Below are 16,840 nucleotides of genomic sequence, written 5' to 3'. Positions count from 1 at the left end.
AGATCCAATATGTTATCAGAGGTAGAGCATTACACCAACGAGCGACTTTTATTGCTGCAAAAACCACTCACGTAAACTATCTACATGTAATTACCTTGAAAACCCCTAGATCATAAACTACCTAATTACCATGAAAACCCCTAGATCATAAACTACCTAATTACCATGAAAACCCCTAGATCATAAACTACCTAAATACCTTGAAAACCCACAGATCATAAACTACCTAATGACCTTGAAAACCCATAGATCATAAACTACCTAATGACCTTGAAAACCCATAGATCATAAACTACCTAATTACCTTGAAAACCCCTAGATCATAAACTACCTAATTACCTTGAAAACCCCTAGATCATAAACTACCTAATTACCTTGAAAACCCCTAGATCATAAACTACCTAATTACCATGAAAACCCCTAGATCATAAACTACCTAAATACCTTGAAAACCCACAGATCATAAACTACCTAATGACCTTGAAAACCCATAGATCATAAACTACCTAATTACCTTGAAAACCCATAGATCATAAACTACTTAAATCCTTCGAAAACCCAGTTACTGCATACTACCATAATGTCTTGCAACCCACATACCGCAAACTACCCGAAAACACATTGATCATAAACAACCCAAATTGCTTCAAAACCCACTTACTTCTAACTACCACAATGTTGCAAAAAACACATACTATAAACTACCCAAATGTCTCAAAAACCCATTTACTATAAATTACTTAAATGACTTGAACCGCACACCTCATACCTTGAAAACCCTTTGATAATAAACTACCAAAACCCATTTAATACAAATGAACTACCGAAATGTCTCAAAAACCAACTTACTATAAATTACTCAAATGTCTTGAACTGCACACCTCATACCTTGAAAACCCTTTGATAATAAACTACCAAAACCCATTTGATCTATATCATAATACTATAAGGCGGCTCACTAAAGTGCCATTTGGGGGTCGTGTTTCGTCTCGAAATTTTGCACGTTTGCAGGTGATATGTTATCCTGATGCAACGTCATGTTTATTTTCGGAAATTTACTTCAGCGGAGCAGTAATGAGGGATTTTTAATCGGACACGGTCAATTCTCCTTATCACTCACGGAAGCCAAGCCATTGCTGTTCAGTTATGCAGGGGATTAATGAATCACCTGCACTCCCTGTGGGGTGACTAACACTACCTGTTGAACGGCTGGCTGTAGGGGGATGATTGGAACAGCCTGTACACGTGTTGACCTGCTGAACCAAGGTTAATGTTATTTTCAATCCACGATTGTAGGTCACCTGATCTTCGAGATTTCGCGGGAAAGAAATTGTAAACAAACACATGTGTGCAGTTCAAATGTAAACAAAAATGTATTTTGATACTTTTGGTTGCTGGACTTGGGTTTTCCCGCAGTAAGAAGCTGGGGTCAAATTGATGGTCTATCGTATATTGGTACTGTATTAGCCAGAGCTAGCCCTTGATTATGAAGGGATTTTCAAATTAAGGTTACAATGGTATGTTTATGTGCTCACCACAGCTATCAAAACTTGATGTATCTGAAGAGGCACTCTGAATTTGGCATGGCCTTATCAAGGACCTGCTCACGGTGCTGAACTTCTAGCTTGCCTGTCGACTAAGTGCCTTGCCCGAGATCATGCTACATGTAGGAGGAGCACGCATTTTAAAGTTTTAGTAGTGATAGTGCAATTGGTCCGAGCCATTTGGAGGCCGACATGTGAAGGCCTATCTGGGTTCTCCTTCATCTCCGTATAAAAAGGGGCATATTGCTGACTAAGGAACGAGGTATATTCACATTGCCTCATCATCTCATTCGGACCAATTGATTTACTTTTATATGCACGCATACAGCACGCCACAGGGTCCGAGTCTGTGGACAAATGGTTGGTTCAATTTGTCTCTTCGATATTGCTCCTTTGATATTGCATTATATTTTCATTGCAATTCAATCTATTCAAGGTATAGCCCATTTGAACCTGCCTGCGCCACGGGTACAATGCTAGTACAAATAAATTACCCAAATGTCTCAAAAACCCACTTACTATAAATTACTCAAATGTCTTGAACCGCACACCTCATACCTTGAAAACCCTTTGATAATAAACTACCAAAACCCACTTAATACAAATGAACTACCCAAATGTCTCAAAAACCCACTTACCATAAACTTGTAAATCAAAATCTAACGCGTCTTCGCCAGCTTTATTTACAACTTTACAAGTGAATATAGCCGCGTCAGAAACTTTAGAATTGACGATCCTGAGTTGGCGTCCTCCGGCCAATAGCGACAGGTTAGGATGCGATCGGACGTTGAGAAGCTGGTTGTCGCGATACCAGATGATGTCCGGTGGCGGTACGCCGGTTGCCGGGCAACTGATGACAACAGATCTGTCAACGATGACACTTGGGTTGAGGTCAAGGCCATTACGAGTAATCTTTGGAGGAACTGAAAAGAAAAAGAAATAACTCATTATAATATGAATATATTTCAAAATCGTTGAGGCTTCAGGTCAGCATGTCACATGACTGATGTATTAAACAAACCTGAGGTCAGTTTGCCACCTATTCAATTTTCATATCAAAGAAAATCAGGGATGAAATATATAGAGGCCAACTACCAAGAATGTATATCAGTCAATTCAAAGTCCTTTTACTGATAACACACAGCTCATATCTCAGCAGCTATTTTTTGCACAGAAAGATTACCTCACTTGTATCTCATAAGCTTTTGTCCTGATGGAATAATGACCTAATTACATTAAATTTAGGAATAAGTACTTGCCCAAAATGTTCAAGTCGAAATATTTCTCCGACTGTCCTGCGACATTCACCGCCCGACAGCTATATCTTGCCGAATCCCGCACCTTGGCAAATGACACCTTCAATTTGTAGCCGTTTTCCAAAATTTCAATCCTTGGGTCACTCGTATTTAACGGCAGAGAATCTCGATACCACTTCACTTCCGGTAGTGGTACGCCGAAAACCGTACAATCCAACTCGATAGAATCATTCGAGATAACGGACGGCCTTTTCACGCCCGTCGAATCTCGGATGTTCGGCGGGACTAAAACGTCAACTGAGTAGTTCTTGCCGGATGTACCCGCGACGCTTTCCGCGAGGCAGGTGTAAAATCCGGTGTGCGTGACCTCAGATTCGATGATCTCGATTCTACGACCTTGGGAAAAGATTCGGACGTTGGGGTCAAGGAGGTCGATGCGGACGCCATCTCTTATCCACGTGATCTTCGGCGGGGGTTTTCCCCGGACGCGGCAGTCTAAGACGATTGGTCGCTTGACGATGACGGTGAAAGTGTCGAGGCGGTTGTTATCGTCAATTCTTGGCGGAACTGAAATGAAGGGGAGTTGGTACTATGCGTGAATGCGAGATTAGATTTGAGTAATGTATGTAAGTAATGACGTAACGTAAGAAGAAACGTATGTCTTTCTTGTATGTAATATCTGAATACGAGAAAGACATCGTGCTATCATTGACATCATCACCCAGCTAGCCGGAAAGCACCAGGTAACGATCAACCATCAATGCACAGGTCACTGCCAAGGAGCTGGAGACCTGAGTGCATCTCATGAGCTTCAGACCTGCTCCCTGATGAAGAATTGAGAGGAATACTTGCCATAGGACACCACCCTGACCACAAAGCTCTGGGGCTCTGTGGCTTCAGACCTGCTCCCTGATGAAGAATAGAGAGGAATGCTGGCCAAAGGACACAACCCTGACCACAAAGCTCTGGGGCTCTGTGGCTTCAGACTTGCTCCCTTATGAAGAATAGAGAGGAATCCTGGCCAAAGGACACCACCCTGACCACAAAGCTCTGGGGCTCTGTGGCTTCAGACCTGCTCCCTTATGAAGAATAGAGAGGAATGCTGGCCAAAGGACACCACCCTGACCACAAAGCTCTGAGGCTCTGTGGCTTCAGACCTGCTCCCTGATGAAGAATAGAGAGGAATGCTCGCCAAAGGACACCACCCTGACCACAAAGCTCTGGGGCTCAGTGGCTTCAGACCTGCTCCCTGATGAAGAATAGAGAGGAATACTGGCCAAAGGACACCACCCTGACTACAAAGCTCTGGGGCTCAGTGGCTTCAGACCTGCTCCCTTACGAAGAATAGAGAGGAATACTGGCCAAAGGACACCACCCTGACCACAAAGCTCTGGGGCTCTGTGGCTTCAGACCTGCTCCCTGATGAAGAATAGAGAGGAATGCTGGCCAAAGGACACCACCCTGACCACAAAGCTCTGGGGCTCTGTGGCTTCAGACCTGCTCCCTGATGAAGAATAGAGAGGAATACTGGCCAAAGGACACCACCCTGACCACAAAGCTCTGGGGCTCTGTGGTGGAACTCTCGGGGACAGCCGACTTCGTTATGGAAAACGGACTGACTGTCTAGTGTGCGTCTCGAAAATGTGAGCTGGGATCAATATCAAATGTGGTGTGTTTTTTTTTAATTTCAAAATTTATACATCTGTATATTCTTGCTGTCCTTAAAAGAGGGGTGTCCTGCTTAGAGAGGTGTCCGCTAAAGGAGGTCTACTGTACTATCATAGTTTTAAACTGTGCCACAGATACTCAAAACTATGTGTTCCTGATTTGTCAAATCTTTGATGCCGAGGATAAGATCTAAAATATCTAGAAGAACTTACTCAGAACTTCCAAGTCAAAGTTTTTCTCCGTCTCTCCAGCAATATTCCTAGCAATACATGTAAATCGCCCCGCGTCCGTCAGCTGAGCTCGAGGAATCGTAATATTACGTCCATCCGGCGTTATCCTGACGAGTTCATTCGTGACGTAATTAACCGGGCGGCCATCTTTGAACCAGGTGATCTGCGGCGGTGGGATGGCACTGACAGGACATGACATCGTGATCGTATTGTTGACGATGACCGTCGGCCGTTCTGGAATCCTGGGGTCGACGCCGTCGACGGAGTCGTTGAACTTTGGTGGTACTGAAAGAAACAAGAACTTCTAAACTTCTAAACTAAAACTTTAACATGGACATCCACGCCTTAACTTTTGTCAAGACTGTTGCCATTTTCAGGTGGAGGTTAAAAACACATCTGTTCAGACACTGGTTTTAAACCGCACTAGCGCAATCATTGATTTTGCGGTATAAATGTTGATTTTATTCATTCATTCATTCAATCATCTCAAACCAATCATAGTCAACACTGTCGTGATAAATTCACAACTTTATATTGTGTGGTAATGCCAAAATTTGACCTCGTTTGACAGACGCCTTAACCAATAGTCCATCAGGATCAGCCTAAAAAACTCGTCCTCACCAAAGACTTTAAACTCAATCACGTAACGCGTCTGGCCTGCGATATTAGTCGCCACGCACACATAGACGCCTGCATCCTTCGCCTTGGCGGATGAGAACTCCAGCGTGCCATCGCCCAACATCTTCACCTCCTTATCCGGTATTAGCGGCTTGCCGTCCTTGAACCAGGAGATGGTAGGAGGAGGCACACCGGATGCCGGACACGGCAGGTGGGCCTTCTTGTCTTCGATAATGCTAGTGTTGTTCTGTAGAGTGTTGGGAATTCGAGGCTTTTCTGCAAATCAAAGAAAATGTTGTGACGCACGACACACACAAAATGAATTTTTCTTTGGCTTATTGGAAGTTCCCATTAGTCGTACCAGGGAACATGCTATGGAGACGATGGAAATAACGCCACAAGTTCAGAAGTCCACAAGAGAAGATCGGCAGACTAATATAAAAATGATACTATCCAGAATATTATCTGAACAATGAAAAACTCAACCAAAGGCCTCCCGAAAGAGGTGGGTCTTCAGAAGAACCTTGAAGAGTTCTGGTCACGATCCCAGTCACTCGGGTAGAGCATTCCAGAGTCGTGGGGCAGCGAAAGAGAAAGCCCGGTAACCGTATGATGGGACAACCGGCTTTGGCCTACATACCCGCAGGCTCACACACCCCAGAGATCTCAGGCCTTTTTCACGAGTCGCCAATGCATTTTCCGTCTGAGGTAGGGACTGCACCCTGCATTTTTAAAGCTGTGCCTATTCCTGCCCTGCCTTTTAAGATTTCGAGCTAAAAACAATATAGAACTTTCCCGATAGGGATAACTTCTTCACAAATTGAAAAAATCTACACACCATGAATAATCAATTTGATATCTCTCGTGGCGAGGCCAGCAGGATTCTCCGCAATACAAGTATAGGTGGCAGTGTGTGCTGGTGTGGCGCGATGGATGTACAAGCCGCCGTTATCCTGCAGGATGAAGTCGATGTTGTTGGGATCGAACGGGTTGATGTCGACTCGGTTCTTCTGCCATCGTATCTTTGGCGGAGGATCGCCAGCGACGAAACATTCTAGAATAACGGGCTTCCCACCGACCACAATCTTCTGATCCGTAGTGCCGGTACTGTTAATTCTCGGAGGGACTAAAGTAAACGAGATGTTTCTTAAAGGCAGGTTTATCATTCGAAATTCAAAAAGTGAGGCGAGATCTGGATTTTAGGGCTTTTGCGTGTGTTGTGTTGAATTTACAGTAGAACCTCTCTATTAAGGACCCCCTCTGGAATGACAAGTGCTGTCCTTAATAGAGTGGTGTCCTGATTAGAGAGGTCAAATTGAATGGAAACAACCAATTTGGGACCAAAACTAGTGTCCTTAATAGAGAGGTTGTCCTTAATAGAGAGGTGTCCACTAAGAGAGGTTCTACTGTAATCTGCCTGGCGACAGTGTTCAACTGCAAGTTAGTCCGCTCTTAGCTTCTTGTGGGCGCCAAAGATATGTTTGAAGCAAACAGTAATGCAGCAGTAGGTCGGTTTAGCAATTCTGTCTGCTTTGGCAGCAAAAGATCTTCTGAATGGGAGCTTTTTGGCTGCCAAGTTGACGATAATCAGCACCCTATTCCAGCCGAAACAAGGACACAGATATGTATACCCAGATCGGTTGAGTGACTCCCAGGGAATATGATCTAGAAGACATATTTTGTCATGTGTTACTGGCCCATTTATGAAATTCACCTTTTTACAAAGTATTCAGCGATGGGTTCAACGGAATATGACAAACACGAGAATTTGAATACGCCTACCTTGGACACCGACTGAGACAACCTTGCTCGCATTACCGGCCACATTTGATGCAAAACATTCGTAGAGTCCGACATCTCCGATTTCAGCGCTCTCAATCTCTAACGAGTTATCGGGCAGAATGGTACGATGCTCGTCACCGGGCCGAATAACGACGCCATCTTTTTTCCACGTAATGGCGGCAATCGGCACGCTGTTGACGATGCACGGGACGATGAGGGGAGACTCGATCACAACGATGTATTCATCTTGGTCGCGGATTATTGTCGGACGAACTGAAATAGAACGCGATTAAAATCACTTGTGTGCCTGTCCAAAACTTATCGCTTGCTTTCCTCCTCGGCACTTTTGAGCAGACCAATTCATGGGCTGATCATTTAGTACATATGCAAAGAAGGAGAGTGTCAGATGGTAAAATTTGCAGGTGATCTGTGTGAGCTGTGATTAAGACCGAAAATAGTGTGTGTTACAATTACATCTGTATATTCTTGCCACTTTGAGCTATTCAGCCTTGGGAAGGTTATAACACTGTGATTTAATACATGTATGTAAGTTAAAGGGGGACTATAGACAGGAGCAGCGGGATGAAGTAGGCCATTGACTAATATGCAAAGTGAGGGCACTGGGTCATGTTAGATTCAGCACTGGACACATTCATTGTACAGGCGTCAATAGTTTTGACGTACTGTGAGATGTGAGAGACCCCTATTGAAGACATTATGTAACTTTATCTTGCCTACCTAGCAGCTGCCTATAGTGTCCCTTTAAATAAAGAATCGTATTAAACTCAACCATCAAACTTAGTGAAAACTGGATTTACTCGCAATGAGCTCACTGCTGCAATAATTATCGCAGGTTTCAGCAAATAGATTTGTGGGGTACCTAAGAGCGACGAAAGTAGTAAGATGAATATAATTGCCTATACATGTATTATCATAATGTCGGCAAGACACTCACCATGAACAATTAGAGTCATCGATTTGGTCGTAATTCCGGCCACGTTGAGAGCGGTACAGGCATACATGGCTGTATCCTGCGGGTCGGCGCTGAAGATATTCAAACTGCCGTCCTCGCCAATGAGGTAGTGGGGGTCCGTCACAGGTATTCTGTTGCCATCCTTGGTCCACTGGAGCAGCGGCCGGGGGTCGCCGGTGACCTTGCACGGCAGGGTGATGGGGTTGCCTTGGATGACGATGTAGTCTCCGTTGGCGTCGTGTCCCTCGATAGATGGCGGCACTGAAAGCGACAAGAGACTTATATAATGAGTCTCTGTTATAGAGCACCCCTAGCAGAAGGGCTGTCGGAGTGGCCCAGTGGAAACATCAGTGCCTCTCACCTCTGAGGTCCCGGGTTTGATTCCTGGTCAGTCCCGGTACACTCATGTGATAGAGAGGGCAACTCTCTTCGACAGCATAGGTTCCTCCGGGTCTCCGGTTTCCTCCTGCTTACATTACTATCGTCCAATATTATTTATAGAGCAAGTAATGGCCTCGTTGACGCTCAGTTCTCAACTCAATATGTTCAAGCAGAAGGACACCCTCTCCACCGAGAACACAGATTTTGATTCTGAATTGGACATTTGTGACCCGCTCTACCAAAACTAGGCGCTTGTCGCATCTGAACTTGACAGGTTGATACGGACTTGTTGTTCATTTCCCTATTGTAGACCTTTTGTGAAATGTGACCAAATCAGTCACAAAAGGTCTACAATAGGGAAATGAACAACAAGCCGTATCAACCTGTCGAGTTCAGATGCGACAAGCGCCTAGTTTTGGTAGAGCGAGTCACATTTCTAGTATGGATTTAGCTACACCTTATCCTGAGTCTTGAATCAGATGTTATCACCATCACATGGAAGGGTTGACCATAGGTAACGCCATTTTGGCTAGACCTCCAAATCCTAAAGCAATTCGAACACCTTCAAAACGTAGCGAATGCTCGTTTCAAGGGCGGAAGTCTGTTCTTTGTTTTCCAGAGAACAGCCTCCGGGGTTTTAATTGAGCATTCAATTCATTTGGAAAGCGTTCTAATCGCTTTAGGATTTTGAGGTCTAGCAAAATGGCGGTACCTATGGTCAACCCGTAAAACTTGACTTGCCAAACTCAGAAATGCAGCGCCACTCGCGGACAAAGATAGAACAACTCGACATTTTTTTCACCGGTTTTCGCTGCGCATGCGTACCAGCCATCCGGAAACTAATAATGGCGACTGGTACGCATGCGCAGCCCAGCCATCCGGAAACTAATAATGGCGGCTGGTACGCATGCGCAGCGAAAACCAGTGAAAAAAATGTCGAGTTGTTCTATCTTTGTCCGCGAGTGGCGCTGCATTTCTGAGTTTGGCAAGTCAAGTATTGGATGCTGTCACCACCTAGAACTGATTACAAACTACACATACCCTGGACGCTGACTCTCATCGTATGCGTTGCATTCCCGCCAACGTTACTTGCCAAACATGTGTAGTCCCCAGCATCCTCCGGCTGCACCTTCTGTATCCGCAAGTTACCAAAGTCATCGATATCATAAGTAGCGCCATCTTTCAAGACGTCTTGATTCTTTATCCACATGAGCGTCGGCTGCGGATTGCCCTCGGTTACGGTGCAGGAGAGGTGGACCTCGTGGCCGATCGGAATATCGATGGTGTTGGTGTAGGCCGTAATCTTTGGCACAACTGGATAAAAATTCAAACAATTTCGATTTTAGCGTATAAAAAGATTTACACCGAACCCTGGACCACCATAATTACAAACGTCATTCCCTATAACCCCTTCGCTGCGGCAGCCATATTTTGGTAAGCGCCACCTTGTGCTGACAATTGATACCAATAATGAAGTGTCGCCCCCTATGTTATTAGCATGAAACTAACTATATTCGACAGCGTTTGGCGTGTCAAGCGATGGTGCAACAAAGTGCTGGTGAATTAATGTTCGAGATGGACATAACGCACACTGCACGTCGCAAGCACAATGTGGAACCATGCACATGACTTGTAATGCACGTCACCTGCTGCAAAAGGATTAAATGTATGTAAGATCTGTCTGAACTTACCTATGCCAGTTATGGAGAGCTGCGCGGTGACCTGTTTCTCACCGAGTTCGTTCCTGGCCTTACAGATGTACAGACCCTCATCCTTCAGAAGGGCCTCTGGAAAAGGAGACACAGTTAAAATACAGTAGAACCTCTCTTAGTGGACACCTCTCTATTAAGGACAACCTCTCTATTAAGGGCACTAGTTTTGGTCCCAAATTGGTTGTTTCCATTCAATTTGATCTCTCTAATCAGGACACCTCTCTATTAAGGAGGAGCACTTGTCAGTCCCGAGGGTGTCCTTAATAGAGGGGTTCTACTTTACAGAATTCTGTAAACAGCAAAATTCATGGTGAAGAGTTACACCATCAAGAGTTACACCAAAGATGCAATCTTAGAAATGAGGACAGCCGGATTACTTCGTCGTTTACAGCTTTGACTTACTTTGCACGAACAGGCTTCCATCCGGTAGTTGAGTAAACCGGTCGTCCTCGACCGGTTTGTTATTATTATGCGTCCAGAGAATCTGCGGTGGTGGGTCGCCTGTGATGCCACACGGCAGCGTTCCATTGGCATGGATGTCGATTCCAACACTGTAGAAAGGTACACCACTGCGGGGCGCCACTAAAGGGGAAAAAATTGTGAATCCAATGATAAGTATGAGGACAGATGTGGAAAGATAAGTTTGGATCATATTTTGAACTGTAGTACAATTTAGTATTATGAAATGTACTATGATGTATAATGAAATGTACTTCGATGCCTTATGAAATGAACTATGATGCATTATGAAATGTATTACGATGCATAATGAAATGTACTTCGATGCATTATGAAATGTACTTCAATGCATTATGAAATGTACTTCGATGCATTATGAATGAACTACGATGCATTATGAAATGAACTACGATGCATTATGAAATGAACTACGATGCATTATGAAATGTACCACGATGCTTAATGAAATGTACTTCGATGCCTTATGAAATGTACTACGATGCCTTATGAAATGTACTACAATGAATTATGAACTGTTGTACGATGGATTATGAACTGTAGTACGATGTTGTATTATGAAATGTACTACAACAATTTTACTGATAACAGTTACTTGCTCAATGCCTCATATTTGCACAGAGTGATTTGTTGACAAGCAGATATCAGTTTATTGCACATGCATGTACATAATCTTTGTCTTATTTCATGAAGACTTCCTTTGGGCCAGAAACGGAATGAAAAACTTACACCCTATCTCGAGATCAATGGTCGCAGAATCTTCCCCAGCCTCATTGGTAGCCACACAGGTATAGCTTCCAGCATCCTGGTCCTGGACGACGAGGATGTACAGTTCACTGTCAAATGCCTGGATGAATGACAGGTCGGCCAACTGGAAGGGAAATAAGAACAGATCTTTTAGGTGTGGTCAGTTTGGTAGCCAGCATTCTGGTACTGGACAAAAGGATGATAAGAATTTCCAAGATGGCCGCCTGGAGTCCAGAAAAAAGGTCATATCGCGAAAAAGAAAACTCATTCTGGGCATATTGCCCAAAGCTACCATCACACCAAGTTTTAGCAATCTAGCCCTATCGGTGACGAAACGTGCTCCGCTAACGGACAACGACTGACGACGACGACGGACAACGGACGACGAACGCCACGGTATCATATAAGCTCCCCAGAGGTGAGCTAATAATCTGATTGATGCTAAAGCGAAATATCAATATCAGTCCTAATAAACCATTTATTCTTCCAAATATCACGAAATGTCAACTTGATCATGTTCTCAAAATATCAAGATTTTTTGAAAATTTTTTTGCTTTTGCTTTAACATCTATCAGATTATGTATCTATCATCAATATCCCGCATTTTCAGCGTTATATCACGCACAGTTTGCGGATGCAGACCACTTTAAAAATACCTTGTACCCAGTTCTTACAGGCTTTTCATTCCTATACATTCATGCTCATGGATGGTCATATAGGCCCTGGATCCAAGGCCCCTTTTTGAATTTTGCAAAAATTTACCAAATGTTTGAAAAACCATGAAGCAGTTGGAATTTTGAGCTGATTTTCGCATGCAGCATCTTAGGACATCAACAACTACATTGGCAGTGTTTAATTGGTTCTGACATGTCTAGATATCAATTATAATTCATCAAATGTTTGAAAAGCCATGAAACGGTTTGAATTTTGAGAGGTGGTTCTTAAAAGAGAGTTGTTTGCGGAGGGATGTTCCAATGAATTTCTGGTATTACTTGCATGCAGCTTATGCATTACGGTGTACACAGCAAACAGGGAGTAGAGGGTATGTTAATTGTGACTGGGACTGTATGCCCTTATAATTGAAGATTTATTGGAAGATCTGCCAAATAGTCCTTAATATGAAAAAGATCTTCTGTCTTCTTTGGCGTTTTCTCTGCATTTGGCGGAGTTATTCTAGGGAATATTCCTCCACCAAGGCAGGATCAGCATTTTGCATGCCACTTCAGTTAGACAAGGATATTCGGAGCCTCATGGCCTAGTGGTTTACACTGCTGGCCACCACGCAATAGGGCCCGGGTTCGATCCCGGGGAGAACCCAGGATTGTATGTCTGGATGAACCGGCGTGGCTTTCAAGGAACTAAAATTCCTGGCTCTTCACAGTCCTTCGAATGAGACTCAAAACCGAGGTTCCTTGTACCTGGTGTCTATGCCAGGGCAAGCTAAGACCCCACCAAGTGAGAAACATGAGTAGCTTGCGCGGACTCTTATCTCTCTCGCCAAAGTCGGCCCACTAGGCCAATAAACCCATGGAGGTATTAACCCAATTGGCGCCTAACCGTAGTGGCACGCAGGACACGCTCATCCCGCCTTGGAGGAGCATTACTCCTAGGAGAATGACCCCTCCAAGTGTAAAGCGAACGCTGAAGAAGAAGAAGAAGAAGAAGAAGACATGGATGATATCTTACCTTCTGTTCTCCCTTGAACCATGTAATCTTGGGTCGTGGGATACCCATCGCTTCACAGACCAGCGTGGCCGTGTCTCCCCTGGCAAACAGCCTACGTGGCCTAACCGGCTTCACCTTCGGAGCCTCTGAAAAGGATGATCTTGTCAATCCTCAATAGGAATCTGAATGTACAATAGAACCTCTCTATCAAGGACATCCTCAGGACTGATCAGTGCTGTCCTTAAAGGGACAATATAGGCAGCAGCTAGGCAGGCCAGATAAGTTACACAAAGCTGCTAATAGGGGTCTCTCACATCTCACAGTCAGTCGAAATGATTCACACTTGTGCGAGGGATATATTTAGTGCTGAGTCTGACATGACCAAGGGCCCTTACTGTGTATACTAGTCACTTGAAGATGGCCAAATTAGCCCCTCTCCTCCTACCTTCAGTCCCCCTTTAAGAAGTGTCCTGATTAGAAAGGTCGAATTGAATTGGGAGTAAACTATTTGGAACCAAAACTTGTGTCCTTGATAGAAAGGTTCTACATCACAGATTTCGAAAAAATGTCCACATCTATCATCGACTCAAAATTGTAGACTGGTGCCGGTTTTGTTTGACTTCTGCATATCCAGCTTTGGTCACCGGCAACACGTGAAAGTGAAAAAATTTAATAAATTTAAGGTATGTGAAGCAGCAAAGTACAAATTCATTTGAGTTACAGTCTACAGGAATCTGGAAAATAAGATTACTTTACCATTTCTTTGACGGCCCATCAAAAACTCTATAACAGATTACATCCATGGATCAATGATGGGCCCAATGGTAGATCTGACCATCTCCGTCATCAATTCTAAAATACCTTGGTACCGTAAAGTCAACTTTTAAATGGAAAATGCATAAGCCTCGTTCTGAGAGTGGAGTGTTTTGGACATGCAACCAAGATGCTCTACCAAAGTTCCCTCGGGTTGCACTAAAATGTGGAAACCATGCACACAGCTCACTTCAGAAGTTTGAGGCTCTCAAACACTGCTTCAAACACAAATCAGCCAAGGAAGCATCAACCACCCTAATTTTTTTAATGAGCACTACACATATTTGCTGAGAAAAACGCTCCAAAAAGCCCATTTGCGCAGATTTTAGCATCACTTGGGCGAGCCGATGCGGACTTCCTATGCACGCTGCCGTAACATAATGTAAACAACGGCGCTACCGGCGCTCCGGGCAGGCGATGGATGGAATTTGCCAAATTCGCACATATTCAAGTTATTTTCGTGGCCTATCTTTTTAAGTTTGAGGTATTTTAGAATAGAAATTGAACCCTCGGCTTCGGACCTTGGTTGAGTTACCAAGACACTCTCGGGTGGAGCTAAAATTTCGTCCAAAATTCGCTGAGCCGAGGGTTTGGACTGTATTTTAGCTCCACCCTCGAGTGTCTTGGTAACTCAACCAAGGTCCTCCGCCTCGGGTTCAATTCCTTAATCCATGGATGGAACCACATGGATGGTTCTATGATACAAAGATGCCCTATGGATGGAACATTGATGATTAATCCCTGTCACAGGTCCATGCATGGACAATTTTGCCTGTGCAGGACGTGATACACCATTTTCAAGTGCTTTCCATTGCAGTAGTGTATTTCAGTGAGAGTCCTCAAAGGAGAATTTCCTTGGACATGGTTGACGTCGCGTCTTGCGTGATGGGGGGATATTCTGTTGCTAGCACAACCAAAACTCACCCATATAGTTCAAGATGGCCACCTTGGTGTCATCTCCTGCAGGATTTGACGCCAGACACTCGTACTGCCCCGCGTCCTCTCGATTCAGATCCTTGAGAATGATGACTCCGGGCTGCGGGAACATGATCTTCTTGCCCTCGACGAGGCCCTGGCCGTCGCGGAACCAATTAAAACGCGGAGTCGGGAAACCGGTCGACGTACAAGTGAAGTTGACGGAATCACCGACCACAAAACTACGGGTCTGTGGTGTGACGAGGGCAACAGGGTGTCCTGAAAGAAATCAAGAAATACCATTAGATTTCTATCCCTTGGGATCAGATGCAGCAACAATTACTAAAGACTAGTAAATTTTTACCCACCAGGTGCTAGCATTGTTCGAATTTGGTGTACCGCGTGCGCAAGATAGGACATCAGACATCCCTGAGTAGAGAAAAATGTTGCGTCTATACATGTCGGCTGGCGGGAAAGGGTTAAACTTACTGTTGACCATAACATAGACCGACTCCTCGTTGAAGCCACCCTCATTTGTAGCCCGGCAGAGATAACGACCCTCATCAGTGTCGTCGATATCTCTGAAATAAACATTGGAGGTTTTGCAACGTTCTGCGTAGAAATTTTCCTAGAGTAAATAGTAGTCTGCAGGTTTTTATACATACATTGGAACCTCCCTTAGTGGACACCTCCCTATTAGGGACAACCTCTCTATCAAGGACACTAGTTTTGGTCCCAAATTGGTTGTTTCCAATCAATATGACCTCACTAGTCAGGACACCTCTATATTAAAGACAGCACTTGTCAGTCCCGAGGGTGCCTTATTAGAGAGGTTCTACTGTACCTTGTACTTCTTGTTCTTTTATTTAAGGGATTGATACCAAACTAGAGGTAAACTAGTTGTCTCGCCGAACACTGTGAGTGTCGAGCTAAAGATGGGTGAAATAACTGCTCCACCTGAGCTGTGTTAGGTGAGGCAAAAAATACCGACAGTGAGGTGTCAAGTTCTATTCTAAAACACCGCAAACTTAACAATGAAGTGTGATTACGACTGCTTTTTTAACGCTTCCATATTTTGCACCAATCAAAGCAGTTATGGTTGCCTACATCACTGCTGCTATCAAAACGAGGCTCAGTGGGTGCATACTGTATTACACACTGCTAACAGTGGTTCATTGTAATCAAGGTGTTTTAGAATTTCAGGACCACATAGGTGGATTCGGCCGACAGGAGCAAGATATTCCTGGAATCGGTTAGGCCTACAGTAGGAGGAGTAAACAGTCTCTGAAGTGGGTTCGGCTTATACCAGGATGAGCTGGCTGTCGCTGAAATGTTTTTGCAATGACTACAGAAAAAAAATGCACAGACAAAGAAATGTTACTTCTGACCGTCACTGTATAGACTTACTTGACAATAACCGATCCATTCGTAAACAACTGATGTTTGTCGTCGGTTGTGATCGCCACCTTCTCGCCGTTTCTAAATCGGTACCAGGTCATGTTGTAATCGACAGAACTGTAGGCAACAATACACGTCAGTAACGCGCTGTGCCCGGGCGTCGCCGAGATGTTGTACGGCGCGATGATGCTCGGTGGTGGCTCTGAAAGAATTGTGTAAAAAATATTTCGGTGAACAAGCAAAATGTGCATGCTTTTAATCTCATTTCTTAAAGGGATAAGAAGGGTATGAAATATGTTGGTTTTTTTATATAAAGCAGGATGACAAATTCTTCAAACAGTCTCCTCGATAGATCACTGAACTGCAATAGACATCGAAAGTAACTGTTGCCCGACATGAAATTTGCAAATCGTGTCCAAAACCGCCTTCCAACATTCCTTGCTATCAACCAACTCCAACTAGTAGCGCTGAGCTTTAGTTCGACGCTATACATATGGTGGCACATAGTGGCCAGTAGGCACATTAACCTCCTGGCCACCTAAATCTTATGCCCAAACTGTCCCTTTAAAACAGGATTTATGAAATTCCACATTGTTACTCTGGTTGGGTTGACATCAACAAAACCTTATCACTAATTGTCTCAAAAATGCACAGGGGGCAC

The 16,840-nt window shown here is 44.2% G+C and overlaps 1 protein-coding gene across 2 annotated transcripts in view; it reads right to left on the bottom strand.

Moving 5' to 3' along the window:
• The window catches only part of LOC135501800 (hemicentin-1-like), a 60,206-nt gene extending 43,839 nt beyond the window's left edge, over positions 1–16,367 (bottom strand). For both annotated transcript variants that reach the window (XM_064794119.1, XM_064794120.1), the window contains exons 1-15: positions 16,189–16,367; positions 15,271–15,362; positions 14,791–15,060; positions 13,075–13,199; positions 11,371–11,512; positions 10,567–10,746; positions 10,144–10,239; positions 9,494–9,766; positions 8,054–8,332; positions 7,099–7,371; positions 6,155–6,442; positions 5,320–5,592; positions 4,681–4,983; positions 2,804–3,367; positions 2,183–2,467 (exon numbers count right to left, since the gene is read on the bottom strand). In XM_064794119.1, the coding sequence (XP_064650189.1) occupies positions 2,183–2,467; positions 2,804–3,367; positions 4,681–4,983; positions 5,320–5,592; positions 6,155–6,442; positions 7,099–7,371; positions 8,054–8,332; positions 9,494–9,766; positions 10,144–10,239; positions 10,567–10,746; positions 11,371–11,512; positions 13,075–13,199; positions 14,791–15,060; positions 15,271–15,362; positions 16,189–16,280 (3,535 nt within the window). In that variant the 5' untranslated portion in view covers positions 16,281–16,367. The remainder of the gene's footprint in view (positions 1–2,182; positions 2,468–2,803; positions 3,368–4,680; positions 4,984–5,319; positions 5,593–6,154; positions 6,443–7,098; positions 7,372–8,053; positions 8,333–9,493; positions 9,767–10,143; positions 10,240–10,566; positions 10,747–11,370; positions 11,513–13,074; positions 13,200–14,790; positions 15,061–15,270; positions 15,363–16,188) is intronic.
• Positions 16,368–16,840: the final 473 nt, after the last annotated feature.

Source organism: Lineus longissimus, chromosome 17 (genome assembly GCF_910592395.1).
Source record: "Lineus longissimus chromosome 17, tnLinLong1.2, whole genome shotgun sequence".
Classification (NCBI taxonomy): domain Eukaryota; kingdom Metazoa; phylum Nemertea; class Pilidiophora; order Heteronemertea; family Lineidae; genus Lineus; species Lineus longissimus.
Note: the sequence above shows the minus strand (reverse complement) of the source record. Positions and strands in the feature narration are given on the sequence as shown.